We start from the raw sequence: 19300 nt of genomic DNA on the forward strand, positions 1-19300 counted from the left end.
AGTTCTGGCTCAAAAAAAAACATAAATATATATATATTTCTAGTGTTTAATATTCAGTCCTTACATCAGAAAAATAAAGCTGGATCTATAACTGCATGCGCAAGGCAGACAAGAACGCAGATAACAAAATGTCCTTGAAGGAGTTGAAGCATTTCCTACGTCAGATCAATATTGAGGTGGACGACGATTACGCTAAGACGCTCTTCAAGGTGAGAGACAAATTATTAAGCTTGACTATCAATTCCATTTCAACTTGTACAGCAAGTCATTGGCAGCAATTCATAGAAGTCTAAAATGCTGATTTTCAAAAAAGTAGGTTTCTCCTGTTGCAGGTCCTCAAAAACTGTTTTATTATTATTATTTAATATATTGCAGAAATGTGACACATCAAATTCAGGAACTCTGGAGGGATCGGAAATTAAGCACTTCTACAATTTGCTGACTTACCGTCAGGAAATTGATGTAATCTATGGAAAGTACGCTCATACTGACGGACAGATGAGCTCCAGCGACCTGTTGGACTTTCTCCAAAATGAGCAGAGGGAGCAAGTGTCTTTGGATTATGCACATAAGCTTATCGATAAATTTGAGGTGGATGAAATAGGTAATGGCACTTAAATGAAATATAGTCATCTTTCATAATTAAACAACCTGAATTACCCAATCAAAATAGCAGATGTATCATATAACAAAATTTGAGTTTATTTTTACAATACATTTTAGTTTTTTTCATATTGTTTCAGCCAAACTGAACAAGCACATGAGCAAAGATGGTTTCCTGATGTACCTGAACCATGAAGAAGGCTCCATCTTTAACCCCGCCCACAAAGCCTTGTACCAAGACATGCGTCAACCACTCAACCATTACTTTATTTCCTCTTCCCATAACACCTATCTGATGGAGGACCAGCTGAAGGGGCCCAGCAGCACAGAAGCCTATATCAAGTACGAACATGTCTGTTTTCGCAGGAATTCTCAACGGCAATGCATTAACATATTAAGCATTCATTCATAAGCAAAGTAAGAGAATGGTTGTCATCTTTTAGAGCGCTGACGAAGGGATGCCGCTGTGTGGAGCTGGATTGCTGGGACGGTGAAAGCGGGGAGCCGGTCATTTACCACGGCCACACGCTCACATCCAAAGTGCTCTTCAAAGATGTCATCAAGGCCATCAAAGAATATGCTTTCAAAGTGAGTGAAATGACACCAATTGTATGGTGTGATGACTTTTAGTAGCTTTGTGGATTATGAAAACATGTGTTTCTTTGCTACGCTAGACCTCACAATACCCAGTGATCCTGTCTTTGGAGAACCATTGCACCATAGAGCAGCAGAAAATCATGGCCCATCACTTAACCTCCATCTTGGGCAGCGCTCTGCTCACTCAGCCACTGGGGCATAACATGCCCACCACTTTTCCAGGACCTGAGGTTAGACCCCTTTAAATAAAAATCTTTACATGCATGTTTCAAAGGTCTTGGTTCTGGAAGTATTTTTTTTCCATTTCCATTCATTCCTATAGGGTTTTTAAGGTCGAATTTGAGGTTTTCACAAAAATTAGTTCATCAAGCCCTCATTTAGCTATCCAAATAGCAATAAAACAACTAAATGGATCTTTATTTGTATGTTTTCTGAGAGGAGTACCTCTCCTTTGTCCATGAAAAATGCCATTTTTCTCTGCTCGCTTTACCACTTGCACTTCCCCTCAGCAACCTCCTCATTAGTCCACGTTTGGTATCGTTTTAAAGCGTAGCATTCCAACTTTGTGAATATTCATAGCGAATTTTTGATGGCATGAGTCTGAACCAATGAAATGTGAGTTTCAAACTCATGCTGATTTAAACAAATCAATCTTACCGAATTAATCTGACAGACAGATCCGAAGCGCTCGCACAAAGACGCTTCAGACAGTGCTCGATCACAATATACATATAAACAGAATTACAGTACTTCAAAATATTGAAAATATTGAAAAAAAAGTTTAATATATATATATATTCCTATAGATATTTGGTTTTGATAAGGTGTGTGCCAAATTAGGTATTAACAGGGATTTTAAGGTATGGTTGATAGGTGATTTTCTCAAAATTGACTTTGCTGACTCTGTGGACTTCAAACAGCTGTAGCTCATTTTTTTTCATAGTCATTTTTTGTCATTGTCATCTTTTTTTAATGGGTGTATGAAAATAACAATAACTCTTTTTTTTTTTTTTTTTTTTTTTTTGCTCATTTTGCCAGCACGGCCATAAATACAAATATTTAAGTATTTTGAAAGTGTAGGGAGACAGACTCTATAATATCAATTGTTGCGCTTCATAGGAGTGGGCGTTCCCTCGCTAGGACTCTCTGATTAGTGGAATTTTCTGTAAAGCATCATGGGTAATGTAGTTTTTCACCATAAGTTACAGCAAACAGATGGCTCCAACAAAAGCGTTTATCATTGATTAACAATCTCAGAGCTCACAACATTAAAAAGCATTAAAAATCAATTTCCCTACAGAGAAATTGAATGGAGTTTTTACTTCTGGAACCCGACTGCTGCACTCTATAGCACTATGATAAAGAAATGGTGCGTACAACACTGCATATTATAGATAATACTACATATTGCCACCTGGTGGATAACAGAGACAGCTTTCTAAAGCTAAACCTCTTAAAAGCTCTCCTCACCACTCCCACTTTCCTCAAATGACCTCATATGTCATCCCTGCAAACTTCCTGTTTACTTCTGTATCCATGAATTCAAATAGCTCGAAACAGAGGAAGTGATTATCAGTAGGGCTATGATTACATGAATACAGATTGATCGCAGCCATTTATCACTTCCTGATGATTCACCAAAACACGCACAGAGCGTTTGAGCTGCAGTCTGAAAGGCAAATGATGAGACAGTACAAGTTCAGACTGGTTGCTTATTTCGTTTGTGGGGTGGGAGGGGCTTCTAAATGATGATGTCACTAGGTTTTTCAGGCACATTTGGAACTGTTTTGAAACTTTTCCTTTCAATGACCTGTTCGAATTAACTCCGAATCTTTGTCCTGTACTGAGAAGTTCTGCCAGTTTCTCTAAATGAAACTCTGGCAGGATGGTAATCAAGGAAGATTCTCATATTTCAGCCTGAGGGCAGCTCAGCCATGAACCATCATCCACGCACAAACACACTAAGAAGGAAAACAATAGTAAAGCATCATCATTCAGTTATATATGAAGGTTATCTAGAATTTCTCACACAAATCTCCCACCTATCCCACACCCCTTGGGTTTTATAATTGTATTATTGTCTCCATTTGATCAATTACTAATTTTTTTAAAGTCACTTTGAAAAAAATGGTAAATTAAATAATTTTATTTGAACTTTTAAAAAAAAAAAAAAAAGAGTTTTGAATAAATTTTAAGTAAAAGTTTTTTTTTACTGACAAAGTTTTAAGTATAGCCTTGTGGGTGACCCAAGTTCAAGTCCTGGCTTGTGGTCTTTTCCAAATCCTGTTCCAGTCTCTCCTCTCCTATCGCTTCTTATCTCTGCTTACACTGTTCTGCCATAACAAAGGCAAAAAATATATAATGTACACTATCAATTAAAAGTTTAAAGTCTGTAAGATATTACATTAAAAGTAAGAAAATACATTAAAAGTAGTAATATTTTAAAAAAAAAAAAATATTACAATTCAAAATAACTGTATTGTATTTTAACAATCTTAAAAATCTTAAAATGTGGTTATTCCTGTGATGCAAAGCTGAATATTCAGCAGCCATTACTCCAGTCTTCAGTGTCACATGGTATTTAAATTTAACATGATAAAAACAGTATTTCAAAAGAACAGCATTTATTTTAAATACATTTATTTTGTAAAATTATAAATGTATTAATTGTCACTATTGATCAATTTAATGCTTCTTTGCTGAATAAAAAATATATTGTTTTCACCAGAAAAGTGACAAATCTTTAAACTGTAGTATAAACATAAAATGTTTCTGATATATTAGTATTATCAATATTTTTTTATTACATTTTATTTTTTATTACATTTTAATATATATATATATATATATATATATATATATATATATATATATATATATATATATATATATATATATATATATATATAAAACATTATTTTTTTTATATATCTCAAATGTTTCAGCTACCAATAAGAATGTAGTATTCACAGCTTAACTGAACACATTTTAACATATTTAACATCTGCAGTACGTTTACATTTGCAGGAGCTGAAGGGACGTTTCCTGATCAAGGGAAAGCGTTTGAACAAACTGGATGCGGCATTCACCAACAACACCTCAGAAGAAGTGGACAGTGTGTCGGAGGAAGACGAGGCTGCTGAACTGAAAGAGGGTGAACCGAAACCCAAAGACAAGGTGTGTTGAAAAACCCTGCAGTCATTCAGAGCCCAACAACACAACAACTGCTCTAGCATGAGTTTAACCTGTATTACCTATGATCAGTACAGTGAAAATTTATAAAGAGCTGTTGTTCTATCAGTGAGAACAGGAAGAATTAAAAGAGTTCAGTTTTGGAAAGCATGCTGCCAATCAAGTGCTACAAAATTAACACACGCCAAACACCAAATATGAGTAAAAAGTGTAAAAAACATAGTTATTTAGCAGACTTTTGTTGGAAGTGCAGCATAGAATTTGGTTTAAATCGAACTGTGGCGACCAGGGCGGGCGAGAGCCGTGAGGGAACGGCGCGAGGCCGGTGGCGCGAGTGTTAATGAGCTTCACCTGGGAGGCGCACCGGCCTTGAGTCCCTCACGGAGGAGCTCCGGGAGCATAAAAGGAGGAGCGACTACCGTGAAGGACGAGAGAGGACCAGGCCTGGACTTCATTTTATGTTTTATTATGTTTGTGTGGCCGGCAGACGTCCGCGAGGGTCTGCCGGCATTACTTTCGTTTTGTTCTTTGTTTATTTTACATTAAAGTTTTGTTGAACGTTCGCCGGTTCCCGCCTCCTTCTTCCCATATCTACTAACCTTGTTACACGAACTAATCACAAGGTTAATTTTGATCTTATCAAAAGTCCTATTTCAAACCATTTTATTTTCTATTAAATGTAAAGTGGAAAACAAACATTCAAAACGCTCTATAAAGTACTCTTATGGCCGTGGAGTATATTTGCATACACAAAGCTGCGGTAGATAAGGTCGAGTTCAAATCGGCTGTCGCAGACATTCCTACTAAAGCCTGATTCAAATCATTAGACCACAGATTTGTTCTGCTTTTTTGCATCCCTTTGTCATTGCATGTGTGAAATCTATTTATGTTGCACCCTGTAATTAAACTCTATTTCTGATTACTTTTGTAGACTTCCAAAAAGATCAAGCTGGCTAAGGAGCTGTCAGATTTGGTAATCTACTGCAAGAGTGTCCATTTCAGCAACTTTGAGCATTCAAGAGATAATCAGGCCTTCTATGAAATGGCCTCCTTCAAGGAGAGCAAAGCAATGAACCTGGCGGAAAACTCAGGTACAAGTGTACACAATAGAGTGCTGCAGGGATGATGTATTTTTGTAGGCCAAAACCTGGAAATGAGTAGCATTTTAGCAGCTCTGCTTCCATCGTCTTTAAGTCAGTTTTCTTTAAAATGGGTTTTTGGTTAAATGCCTGAAATAAGGTCTGTGGTTTACAGATATTTTCCTGTTTTATTCCATTAAATAAAATACATCAGTAATACCCCTTTGTGAACAGCAGTTTCTTTCAGTTTTCCCCCTCCATTTGGCCTAAAACACTGTGTTTGTAGTCATCCAATTTGAAATGTTGACTACAAACACTTTTTCAGTGTTTTCCGTTGTGCCATTCTCTTGATATTTATGATTCTTTTAGAAACATTTAGTTTTTTATTCTTAAACACGGGAACAATACAAGTCAACATCATTATGATTAAAAGTTTGCTAAGAAGTATTTCCTACTAAAGCAAGGTGCTATTTGACTCTGGTAAGCATGAAATTTAGCCTTTTACTTTAGATAATTGTATTTATTTAGGCTTCAAAATTCATTACAGTTAATTTGTGAAGATTATCATGATGAAAAAATGTAAGAATCAAACTTGTGTTGTTCATGGAGTGTATTTTCTGTAATAATCCAAATACCAATGGAGAAATCCTATTGGGGAACCAGCATGATGCCAATTTCCGGGTTGTCTTACAAAAGTACATCATTACTGCAGTGCTCTATAAGGCCTGAAACTAAAAGACGTTTTGCTTATAATATGAGTGATGTTGCCAGATATACTCTAATATCATATTTTTTTGCTTATGTCTTAAAGCTACGGCATTTATTCATCACAACATGGATAAGCTGAGCAGAATCTACCCAGCCGGCTCCAGAACCAATTCGTCCAACTACAATCCGGTGCCACTGTGGAACGCTGGCTGCCAAATAGGTGCAAATCCTACTGCGATATGACATAATATGAGTCTGATGTAGCTCAGAAAGTCTGTATATAATGTTAATCTGTTTTTAATCCCTCAAATTGGTTTACAGTGGCTCTAAACTTCCAGACTCCCTGTAAAGAGATGGATCTGAACCAGGCCCTCTTTTTACCAAATGCCAAATGCGGCTACATACTGAAGCCAGAGTTTCAGAGGGACCCGGGCTCCCAGTTTGACCCCATAAACCTCAGTGTAGGCCCCTGGCTGCAGAAGAAGACCCTGCATCTCATGGTGAGATTTTTCTGTCCTGCACCACAAAAATAAATAAATAAATGAATAAATAAATATTTAAAACTAATTAGGGATGCACAGATATAATTTCTGCATGATACAATAAATAAATTAATTAATATTATAATATATATATATGATATGGTACTAATATATCATTCATCCCTAAACCAAATGCAAATCCTAAAATTGAAACAAATCCAAACACAGTGAACAATTACTGTATATGTCTGTTCAGATCATTTCAGCCCAGCAGCTTCCTAAGATCAATAAGGACAAACAGACCTCCATTGTTGACCCTCTGGTCAGAGTGGAGATCTATGGTGTGCCAGCTGACAATGCCAGCAAAGAGACACATCACATTGTTAACAATGGCAAGTGTCAACAGCGCATTTACATTTACACATTTAGTAAAACTTTTTTTTTTTTTGACCAAAGTCAAAATGTGTCGCTTAAATGTGTTTTGTTGCAGGTTTCAATCCTATGTGGAATACAAAATTCCAGTTCACTGTTCACGTGCCTGAACTGGCTTTGGTGCGCTTTGTGGTGGAGGACTATGATGCTGCTTCGCATAATGATTTGGTTGGCCTGTACACTGTGCCCTTCACCAGCATGCAGAATGGTAAGCCGGTGAAAATAAGTGAGAAATGACTTTCTGTTGTGCAGTTATTATGAATTTGCTCACCATAAGTCCTATTTTCTGTCTTCAGGATACCGGCATGTGCCTCTGCTCACAAAGAGAGGAAGCCTCATTCCTTCAGCAGGCCTGTTTGTACACATCATGATTCTTGATGCTTAATAGACTGCAACATTCCTCTCAGTCATCTCAATGTCAAAGTGTGCAGATCACTGAACAGGACAATCAGCTTTCTAGAACACTTTCTAGGACTTCCTTTTCCGATGTGCCTTGTGGTTTACCAATATATGAGACCAAGATCTAGTTAAAGTGCTTTGTAGAATTTGTAGGTGTGGTTCAGTTCATAAAAACAGGTGGGGTAAAAAGTCTTTTTTAGGCCTATGTTGAACCTGCAGCCAAAGAACTTTAATATTTAAGCACAAATCAAATAATACTCAACATTCTACACATTCCCCATGTCTTTTTTTGTCTCGAAAAAACATTGTTTAAATATAAATATTAATAATTTAAATATTAATAAAAGTCTATTTTATATATTTTAAAATATATATTTTTATATATATTTTAAATGAATAAAAAAAAAAAAGAACTTTATTTAACTTTTTTTTAGGGGGGCTTGGGTAGGGCTTTTGGCTACCAATAAAAGAGTAGTACTTTCAGCTCCATTTTACCATATTGAAGTTGATTTTGGAGAATTAAGGGGGTCGCACACCGGACGCAAAGCTCAGCGCCGCGCCGCGACATGTCTTTAAAATTCGAATGCATTGTTTTCTATTGTTTTCTGAGTCGTAGCTAGGTGCCGCGGACAGGCGCCGAATGTCGCTGCCGGTGTGCGTACACTCATAGAAAACAATGCGTTCGAATTTTAAAGACGTGGCGCAGCATTGAGCTTCGCATCCAGTGTGCGAGCCCCTTTACACAGATTTTACCCTACAATCAGTGCAGAAGATGTTAAAAATGTGCAGATTTAGTATGTGACAAGTAAAAAGTAAGCCCCGCACATGATATGCAAGAAAAAAAAAATGTGCGCACAATTTACTATTTCGTTCCCTCGATTTGCTCATTTTTTTCCTCAATGTATAAATCGTGTGCACGATTTATAAATCGAGATAACAAATTAGTACATTGTGCGCACGATTTACTATTTTATTCCTGCATGTTATGTGCGGGGGCTCTGTACTTTCCTGCCCGAATCGGCAGTGTGTTTTTCACCTATAAAACTAATTTAATTGGACAATATATTTTACCTAACACTGTTTTATATTTTAATATTAAAATGTATGTATTTAAAAATGTACTACATTGATGCCTTTTTTTAATTAACAGAGTGTTTGTATATTATTTCTTACCGACTACCAATGAATTTGTGTTCTTGGCCAAACATTACCTTGAAGTCTTTAGATACGTTTACACAACAACGATGTACTAATAACTGAAAAGTTTTTATTTTGCCTTTTTCGCATACAGATGTCAACTTTGTTAAACCGATCCCCGTTCACACTGATTCGCAAAAGTTTTGTATTATGCATGCCAGGCCAGTAGATGGCGATATCACTTTGTAAAGAAACTCTACATGCCTAAAGAAACACTACATGCCTGAACATGTAATACGCGTGCGCAACGCAAATGAAAAAATTCGCGTTTTTGTAGTTTACATGGAGACGATAACAGTATCTCTTGTAAATTAATGGCCAAAACGCATTAAAAGTTTTCAGTTTTTAGTTGAAAATGGTGTTGTGTAAACGGCCCCTTTATTTTGGTCAATTTATCTATAGGGGCCGTTTATACCATAGACATCTATATTATATAATATATATTTATATATATATATATATATATATATACACATATCTATGGTTTACAGGACACTGTTTTCAACTAAAAACGGAAAACGGATGCATTTTGGCCATTCATTTACACTACAACGGCGTTTTGGGGGCCTGAAATTGCACATTTTTGTAAACAGGTTTCAAAGTGCAAGTTTTTGAAAACGATACCGGCATTGTCTCTGTGTAAACTACAAAAACGCAAATTTCTGACGTCATGTGCATGCATATTACATGTTCAGTCTATAGGCATGTAGTGTTTCTTTACAAAGTGACATCGCCATCTACTGGCTTGGCTGCATAATACAGCATTTTCTGTGTGAATGGGACAACATTGTCGTCTGTATGCAAAAAACGCAATAAAAAAATACATTATTGTCATGTAAATGTACTCTTAGTTAAAGAAGATTTAACCTTAACAATAGCACCCCTGTGTCAAGTGTTGTATGAACTGTTATAATTTTGTTTATTACTGTGTGGTCAATATTTTTTACAGTGGCTCACGATGGCTAATGCTCAGTTTTCATACAATATGTTCTTTATGTGAACTCAGGATACAAATGATGGACAATGAACCATAAACCCCATATTACCAATATATGCTATCCGTTATTTTCTGATAAACATGTTCAGCTAATGTTCATAATCATGTTATGAGAATGTGAACAGCAGCTGTGTATCTAGTTATCTTGTCAGAGCAGTAGGAGAGTTGCACTACAACTGTGTATAACATAAAAGAATGGAAAAAAAGTTATACATTTACATAGCTGTGCTTTATATTATTAAGGTGTTTATTTTGTATTCATTGTGTAAGGTGTAAGGTATTGTTGCTTTTTATCTGCTCTAGAAATATTTGTATTTTTTATGTTGTTCTTAAATTATCCTATTGTGCCTTAAAGGAAAGTTGTTACATCAGCAATATTAAACCATAACAACATCTGTTTCTCATGTCCTGTTTTGACGTCCTCCTAACAGGAAAGAAATGGCTTTACTGACTCTAAAATGCTGTGACAAACCATTACATTCATTAAAACTGAATTAAACATCTCAGAAACATTTCTAGCCAGTGTTTTTATTGGTAGCTACTAAAAAGCATTTAGACATGTTGTACTGTAGGTGACTGATAAAATCAGAATCCATCATTTTGGTGGTGTATCATTTGTGTCCAAGATATTTACAGAGCATTTCTATAAGGTTTACCTTTAAATGTTCAATTTTAAATGTGTCAAAACCTTTCTTTGATGAATAAATAAATCTATAACAGTGCATAGATTACAGTTTTAGCCCAAAATACCCATAAAGCACAATAGTCAGGTCTGAAGATCTCATAGTAAAACCAACTCAAAACAGTCCTGCTTTCTTTTTAAGGTCGTTCTGACGCCATTTAGGCAATCGCTGGAAATTGTTCCGGCTGCAGCCGAGGAGATTCTCGAATTCTGCATCAGTCAAATATTCCTGAAATAAAGACATTATTTACCAGATGATAAATCATATGATTTTATCATACCAACCAAAATGGTTGGTTTCAGCACCCACCTCTCGTTTTTCAGGGTCTGCTCCTTGAGGCAGCTGGTTAGGTGTTCTAACTAGCTCAGAATTTGGCATCCCAGAAGGCTTTGCTCTGGTGGGAGACTGGTCTACATGCGCACTGGAGATGGAAGAGGACATCCTCTGATTATGGGACCTTATATTTCCCGGTCCTCCAGGAGCGCTGTAGCTCCCCGCACCTCCTCCTGTCTTCTTATTCAGGTCCGTGTTGTTGAGATTCTACAGGAAATGAGGTCAATATTATGTTTAGATCTGCACATAGCTGTGTACTAGATCATATCAATATCTAAATGTAATTAGATAATCAATTCCGTTAGATAATCAAATATGCATCTGTTGATATCAGGAAGAAGCATTTGATCAGTAAGGTGAAAGCGTTTTACCACAGTGATTTGCGAAATATCACCCAGCTTGCTTTTCATCTCCTCATATGAAAGGCCTCCCTAGAATATAGAGTGAAACTGAAAACGTGTCTCTCTTTGTGACATTAATTCATTATGTGGTGTGAGGGTGGACAAAAGTATTTAAACTTAACATGAAATGGCACTCGTAATCAATTTTACTTTCATAATATTTGAATATTCAACGAGAAAAAAAGTAGGAGGGATTTGATTTTTTACTATATTTTTGAGAAGGAATTGACTAGTATAATATTGGCTTTCAGATAATAAGAACGAATGGCCTGCATGACCGAAAAAGAAAGTTGTTTCAGAGGCGGATCAACTTATTTTCACAAAAAAATTATTTTGAATTAGGCCTGTTGCATTTATTGATTATTCGTTTGATCATGGTTATTCAATCTAATAACAATTTATTATTTGATAAATTATTTATTATTATATTTGCCTTAAAATATTATATTATATTATTTTATAAATAATCAATAATATAAACATTATAATATAATTTAGAATTAGGCCTGTTGCAGTTATTGATTATTTGTTTGATCATGGTTATCGATCTAATAACAATTTTTTATTTGTTAAATTATTTATTATTAAATTTGCCATAAAATATTATATTGTTTTATAAATAATCAATAATATAAATATTACAATATAATTTAGAATTAGGCCTGTTGCAATTATTGATTATTTGTTTAATCATGGTTATCCAATCTAATCACAATTTATTATTTGTTAAATTATTTATTATTAAATTTGTCATAAAATATGCTATATTATATTATATTATATTATATTATAAATATTATAATTTAGATTAAGGCCTTTTGCAATTATTGATTATTTTTTTGATCGTGGTTATCTGATCTAATCACGATTTATTATTTGTTAAATTACAGTATTTATTAATTTTGCCATAAAATATGCAACATTATTATATTATATTATAAATAATTAATAATATAAATATTATAATTTTCAAAGTAAATCATACAGGCCTAGTTTATTATAATTGTATCATTATATTATATATGAATCCAATAAAAAAAACAAAATGGAAATCGTTAATGGAAATTATTTGCATGAAAATTAATTGTCAGCACAAAATCCGTGATAGTAACAGGCCTATTTTGGAATAACAACATAAAAAATCACGACCAGGAACCAGTGTTAAGAAAGTAAAAAGGGTCCATTTTGCTTTCATGTTGATGATGATAATTAGGTGAGAATCAACAAACGATTATGTGAATTGAGAACTTCTGTTAGTTTGTTAGTGAATTTATGTTGTGCATTACGGCCCCCTGCTGGACAAATTCAGCGTGTTCGACTCACGCTCCACATGTGAGTATCCCAAGCATTAAACCAGCCAGTGAAGGTGGGCGGCTCATAGCCTTGTTTAACAGTGGTGATCGGTGTCCCAGGGTCCCGTCCTGCTGGGTGGGTTTTAAGATAGTCCACTGCACTGCTGTAGGACTCCTGAGTTTCATATTGATTGGCTGAGTTGCCGATCCAAAGGAAAATCTGAGGGAGAAAGAAGAAGAGGGGTTTAGGAGAATGACATATATGTTTTTTAACTTTTTGATGACTCCTATTTAAAGCGAACTGTATATTTTAATTCACAAAAAAACCATTTACTTATAAATTAATCTAGTTTTTATTAACATAAAACTATAGCTGTCATTATTATTAGATGTCAATATAACTGTCAGTTTATTTTTTTCTTTCTAATTTTTCTTACCTGCTCCTCAGTTTGAAAACCCCTTGGTTAGAGTAACTTAATACTCAAAATAACCAGCAGAATTTGTAATGTTATTTTTCACGGTTTCTTTTGCATAACCCAGAACGGCACCACCACTTCACCGCAACCACATGCAAAAGAAGCCGACAGCATGACCTCACACAGGGGCGTAGTTTGTGGGGGGGATGGGGGGGAGGTAACCCCCCCAATATTCAAATCCATCAGTTACAACCCCCCCAATATTTCAACATGAAAATCACAGTAGATCTATACTAACATATGTATGATTAATTTATTTTGTAACAATAATTTTGTTTCTAATCTAATATGAGTTTGTCATAATAAATTAGTCAAAAAAATACCCCCCCCTCCATTGAACCAATTGGTAACGCCCAACCAATGCGCGTCGCACTTTCACCAACACAACGCGAGTGGAGCTCTACTGTTTGAATGAAAGAGAGCGGGTAGCACAAAAATGAAGAGAACCGCTGCCCAGCCAACTATATTAAACTTCTGTTCAAAGAGGGACGTTAAAAGAATAAAGCATGTACTGAGAAGGAGGTATGAAAACATTGTAATAGCTAAGTACACTCCACATATATTTTAGCTAGCTAATCCATTGCAATTTAGCCATAACTATCAGTGTAACTGTAACCAATTACTAAAACAGCTATCTATTTTGTTACTTCATTTTTCAATAGTGTCTTATCAGTGACAAAAGTATTCACATCGGTGTTTGTTTTCTTCCTTAATTAATCTGACTTTTGAACGAATTGGCTGAATGAACGATTTAAGTAGCTCACTCATTAAAACGTCGAATCGCTGCCGCCTACTGGCGGTTTCAATATTAACAATTTCTTTCTTTTTAGAATCACTCCGTTATGTTAGAATTTGATGAATGGTTATACATAAATTCCATAAAGTTATGATAGATAGATAGATAGATAGATAGATAGATAGATAGATAGATAGATAGATAGATAGATAGATAGATAGATAGATAGATAGATAGATAGATAGATAGATAGAGAAGAAATAAATTATCCAATAACGCTACACATAAAACAGATTTTTTTTAAATTTAAAAAAAAAAAAAAAATGGCAGCATACCAACACTCAACCCCCCCAATGTTGAAACCAAATCTACGCCCTTGACCTCACACAACCCACCTCCTCCCAGGTATCTAATAGCATGACATCATCCTCATCCAGATCGTCCTGAGTGAAGTCAGCCACTTCTGTCATGAGGAATCGGCCCGTCTGATTGGAGCATTCAAATAGACGAGGATCGTGAGATGCCACTTCTTTCTCCAGTCTGGTGGAGATACAGAGAAAGTCAGTGGAAATGATCGACTGTCCTCTAGAGTTGAAGTAAGAGCTTTTATGGTTGTACCTCTTGTCACTGGCATATGGAGCTTTCCCTCCCAAAGCCACCCAGAAGGCAGCTGGTTCCTGTCCTTCCATCACAATCTGCTTATCCTGCTCAGAAAGCAAATCGGCTACGGCTTTCCCCATCTCCCTCTCATCTCCACTGCAGCCCTGTGGGAAACATACTCCATGTTTTATGGAGACTTTTCAATTATTTTTAAACGGTACAAACTGTATATTCTATTCTCTAACCCTCTGGTTTGCATATTCATTATGATTAATACATTTTTATATTTAATGTAACTAATACATTTTTGCTGGAGTATTATCAGTTGTTATAATTTCACACATTATTTACACATTTATTTTAAGTTATTAGTTATAGATTTATTATATTATTTATTTAATTATTATTTGTTGTATATACTCACCTTTCCATACCACAGGAAGACAGCCTGATGACTTTTGAGCAGAAAGACGTCATTGGTGTTGAGAGAGGAAGCTCGGGCGGGCACCTCTGTTGCCTTGGTGTTCATCTCATGTGTCCCTCTGACCTGGAAGAGTCTGGCACCAGGATCAGGGTTCACAACACCCGGTCTACCTGTCCCACCCTAAGAAAGCATCAACATGTCAGTGGGACAAGAACACTGCAAAAAGAAATGTTTAATAATAAATGTAGCTCATTCAAATACAAACCGATTGCAAAAAAGTTGGGACACTGTACAAATTGTGAATAAAAACAGAATGCAATGATGTGGAAGTTTCAAATTTCAATATTTTATTCAGAATACAACATAGATGACATATCAAATGTTTAAACTGAGAAAATGTATCAAAAAACAAGTTGATTTGGCATCAATACATCTCAAAAAAGTTGGGACAAGGCCATGTTTACCACTGTGTGGCATCCCCTCTTCTTTTTATAACAGTCTGCAAACGTAAGGGGACTGAGGAGACAAGTTGCTCAAGTTTAGGAATAGGAATGTTGTCCCATTCTTGTCTAATACAGGCTTCTAGTTGCTCAACTGTCTTAGGTCTTCTTTGTCGCATCTTCCTCTTTATGATGCGCCAAATGTTTTCTATGGGTGAAAGATCTGGACTGCAGGCTGGCCATTTCAGTACCCGGATTCTTCTTCTACGCAGCCATGATGTTGTAATTGATGCAGTATGTGGTCTGGCATTGTCATGTTGGAAAATGCAAGGTCTTCCCTGAAAGAGACGACGTCTGGATGAGAGCATATGTTGTTTTAGAACTTGGATATACCTTTCAGCATTGATGGTGCCTTTCCAGATGTGTAAGCTGCCCATGCCACACGCACTCATGCAACCCCATACCATCAGAGATGCAGGCTTCTGAACTGAGCGCTGATAACAACTTGGGTTGTCCTTGTCCTCTTTAATCCGGATGATCCAGATCCAGTTTTCCAAAAAGAACTTCAAATTTTGATTCGTCTGACCACAGAACAGTTTTCTACTTTGCCACAGTCCATTTTAAATGAGCCTTGGCCCAGAGAAAACGCCTGCGCTTCTGGATCATGTTTAGATATGGCTTCTTTTTTGACCTATAGAAATTTAGCCGGCAACGGCGAATGGCACGGTGGATTGGGTTCACCAACAATGTTTTCTGGAAGTATTCCTGAGCCCATGTTGTGATTTCCATTACAGTAGCATTCCTGTATGTGATGCAGTGCCGTCTAATGGCCCAAAGATCACGGGCATCCAGTATGGTTTTCCGGCCTTGACCCATACGCACAGAGATTGTTCCAGATTCTCTGAATCTTTGGATGATATTATGCACTGTAGATGATGATAACTTCAAATGCTTTGCAATGTTTCTCTGAGAAACTCCTTTCTGATATTGCTCCACTATTTTTTCGCCACAGCATTGTGGTAATTGGTGCCCATCTTGACTTCTGAGAGACACTGCCACTCTGAGAGGCTCTTTTTATACCCAATCATGTTGCCTATTGACCTAATAAGTTGAAAATTGGTCCTCCATCCTTCCTTATATGTACATTTAACTTTTCCGGCCTCTTATTGCTACCTGTCCCAACTTTTTTGGAATGTGTATCTCTCATGAAATCCAAAATGAGCCAATATTTGGCATGACATTTCAAAATGTCTCACTTTCAACATTTGATATGTTATCTATATTCAATTGTGAATAAAATATAAGTTTATGAGATTTGTAAATTATTGCATTGATTTTTTGATTCACAGTTTTTACCAACGCTATCTCACGACCAATTCGTACTTATTCTACGAGGTGGCTATTTCGTATAAATTCATACGACCTCACTCGTGCGAATTCGTACGATTTGTCTAAACCCCAGTGACGGTTAGGTTTAGGGGTGGGGTTTGGGGTAGGTCATTCGTATGAATTCATACGAATTTGTCAACTCGTAAAATACATACGATTTAGCAAAAAACGTATGAATTAGTATGAGTGAGGTCGTATGAATTCATACGATTTAGCCACCTCGTAAAATACGTACGAATTGCCGTGAGATCGGATTGGTTTTTACAGTGTCCCAACTTTTTTGGAATCGGGTTTGTACGAATATAAAAGAAAATGACAGTTCTAATTATTTATAGTACACATAGGCTAACTAATGATTGTTAAGGATTACATATTGTAAAAATGTTTTGATAATGTCATTAATGAAAGTTATTATTAATCGTTACTTTAAGAAAAGTAAATTCATAGAATACTCAAAAGAAGCAAAAAAAACATTCATTTAATAAATCCTATGGCAGAATATGTAAGTAAGTTCTAAATAATTCAGATCATGAAACAATTTACAATTTAGAGCTATATGTTCCATAGGAATGAAGGGACAATCACCTCAAAGATGATGAGTCTGCCCTTAAAGATGGCCAGGAAGTGTCTGGGCTCTTTTCCCATGACCACTCTGACCTGTGTTGGGGCTCCATTGTATTTGTTATCCAAATTCACCGCCTGATAAGCGCATGCCGTCACCTCATCCTGTGTGGCATGGCGACCCTGGAGAACACATGCTTCATGTCATAGGGTCTCTAATGTGTGGATCCAGATTATAACACATAAATGTAGCTTTTCAGGTCAATGCAAGTGAAGAGAATTCATGTAGAGTTCAAATATTAGAAATTCTGCAATTTTTATTTTCTACTGTATCCATTTAGCTTTATATAGTATTTTATATATACAGTGGCCCAAATCATCACACTAAAATTACATTCTATGAATGTCTTTGCATATTATAACAAATATTAAAGTGCCATTTTACAGCAAAATTGATTCTGATTGGTCAATAGCTGTGTTTTATTCACGATAAAATACGGCTATGTTCGCTTCACCCAGCGGTCACTACACAACACCCTTAGCAGCCACTCTAAACTTGATATTGTTCATTGAAGCTTACTATGTAGAAGAGTATTGTGAGAAAGAGATTGAGTGAGCGAGTTTATTACCTGCATTCAGATTTAGCATTTTCCTTCAGGTCAGTCCTATGTTCATAATAAAACATCTATTTAAATGTCTGATGTATTATCTTGTCCTTTTAACAGTTAAGGGGTTTTCCCATGACTGACGGCACTAGTAAAAGCATTTGTTCCGTGTTCACAACGATTCAGTCTTTTCAATGTAAAAGCCTTCGCTACTGACTGACAATAATGTGGCATAAATAGTATATATATATAAATATATTATTTGTGAAAATGATTATTTCTGATTATCTTCTCAAACATATTCTTCTTGTATCAGTAATATTCACTTATGAATGGTTCCTTTTATTTATTGTCAACCATTGTTCTAAAGATGTACTCAATAGTTTGAGGAATAGGTTGTTTATGTTACCTATATGTTTTTAACATAATATATCCTTAGTGCCACATCTACAGTGTTAGATATAGTATCTCGTCTCATCCCAGATGTTGTTTGCATAATTTGTTGTTTTTTTTAGAATCAAGGTAAAAAGTGCTGTTACAAAGTGTTTGGAAACATGATGAAAAGTGCTTGTTTTGCTCTTAATCCTCTGAAGGTGTCATCTATTACATCTATCTATTCTAGAGAATTTTGCAAGAATAGATAGACGTTATTATCTATAACGTCTATCTATTCTTGCAGCTGTAGTGCTAAGAGGTCATATCGACCTTGGGTATGCAATGTATGATCAATAGATGTCCTTTTCTTATCTGACCCGGACACAGGTATAAGAGGTTGCAAAGTTCCTGGATTGTTACACTTACTCTTGCTCTTGCATCCTTGCTCAATGCAAGATGGCCCCTTTTGTTCACTTTGTTTCTTGTGCAAGATTATTTTACTCAGAGATATTAAAAGATTGTATTTTTGGGGCCATTGGATCTGTAACTGTGTTGCTCTATACAGTAGACTGTTAAATGTTTTTCCACATTATGACATTAAATAACATTATTGCAGTATATATTGTGTTGGAGATACAGTATTCATGTTATGCTCATTACCTGCCACATGTAGAGGATGTACTGAGGTTTGTTGGCTCTGTTGTAGGTGTACAGCACTAGATAACAGTCTCCTCCATAGAACTGTCCGTAAGTGCTTCGGTCCACCTCCTTCAGTTCAAGATTCTCAATCCGCCAAATCTGAACACAAAGTAGCAATGTTTGATAACATTGTGACAGCAGACCCAGACTTCTGAATTCAGGTATTATTATTATTATTGCATCATACCTGAACTTGTCCAGAAGCATCGTCCACCATGCGCTCCTGAGCAGCCAGCTTTGGCTGAGCGTGAAGCTCCATGACGTCAAACTTCACCTGATCCACTTTAGCTGCAATAACAGATGTGCATACAAACAACACATTGACACAATCAAATATGAAGCATAAAACAACTAAACTAAAACGTCTACACTCACAAAAATAATGCTGAATGATGAATCACCTATCTTTCCTACTGAGTGGGTCTTTCCTAGGCCTTGAGTTTGGCCTTTTTCTTTCCAGGACTTGAAGAGATGTTTAAACATGGCAGACTCTCCTCCTTCACTCATAACCTCCACTTTAGTGTTGGATGGGTAGTTCTTTGCTTTTATAAAGCCCTGAAGGACGTGCAATAATTATTTGAATTTTAAATAAAAAGACTT

General features: G+C 35.9%; 2 protein-coding genes across 6 annotated transcripts in view; one reads left to right on the forward strand and one right to left on the reverse strand.

The window, feature by feature from the left end:
- plcd1a (phospholipase C, delta 1a) overlaps window positions 1-9066 on the forward strand; it is a 36680-nt gene extending 27614 nt beyond the window's left edge. For both annotated transcript variants that reach the window (XM_067378535.1, XM_067378534.1), the window contains exons 4-15: window positions 80-209; window positions 376-604; window positions 744-945; window positions 1047-1191; window positions 1278-1430; window positions 4228-4377; window positions 5324-5483; window positions 6283-6399; window positions 6501-6679; window positions 6918-7053; window positions 7152-7301; window positions 7390-9066. In XM_067378535.1, coding sequence (XP_067234636.1) covers window positions 80-209; window positions 376-604; window positions 744-945; window positions 1047-1191; window positions 1278-1430; window positions 4228-4377; window positions 5324-5483; window positions 6283-6399; window positions 6501-6679; window positions 6918-7053; window positions 7152-7301; window positions 7390-7478 — 1840 coding nt within the window. In that variant the 3' untranslated portion in view covers window positions 7479-9066. The remainder of the gene's footprint in view (window positions 1-79; window positions 210-375; window positions 605-743; window positions 946-1046; window positions 1192-1277; window positions 1431-4227; window positions 4378-5323; window positions 5484-6282; window positions 6400-6500; window positions 6680-6917; window positions 7054-7151; window positions 7302-7389) is intronic.
- Window positions 9067-10194: 1128 nt separating this feature from the next.
- Window positions 10195-19300, reverse strand: part of vill (villin-like) — a 23505-nt gene continuing 14399 nt past the window's right edge. For 2 of the 4 annotated variants that reach the window (XM_067378531.1, XM_067378533.1), the window contains exons 10-20: window positions 19102-19255; window positions 18888-18988; window positions 18662-18799; window positions 17046-17204; window positions 14632-14811; window positions 14226-14371; window positions 14003-14147; window positions 12427-12615; window positions 11074-11133; window positions 10679-10909; window positions 10195-10597 (exon numbers count right to left, since the gene is read on the reverse strand). In XM_067378531.1, the coding sequence (XP_067234632.1) occupies window positions 10484-10597; window positions 10679-10909; window positions 11074-11133; window positions 12427-12615; window positions 14003-14147; window positions 14226-14371; window positions 14632-14811; window positions 17046-17204; window positions 18662-18799; window positions 18888-18988; window positions 19102-19255 (1617 nt within the window). In that variant the 3' untranslated portion in view covers window positions 10195-10483. The remainder of the gene's footprint in view (window positions 10598-10678; window positions 10910-11073; window positions 11134-12426; window positions 12616-14002; window positions 14148-14225; window positions 14372-14631; window positions 14812-17045; window positions 17205-18661; window positions 18800-18887; window positions 18989-19101; window positions 19256-19300) is intronic. The other 2 variants (XM_067378530.1, XM_067378532.1) reach the window with 2 other exon arrangements.

The sequence above is a fragment of the Chanodichthys erythropterus genome, chromosome 23, assembly GCF_024489055.1.
Source record: "Chanodichthys erythropterus isolate Z2021 chromosome 23, ASM2448905v1, whole genome shotgun sequence".
Lineage (NCBI taxonomy): Eukaryota > Metazoa > Chordata > Actinopteri > Cypriniformes > Xenocyprididae > Chanodichthys > Chanodichthys erythropterus.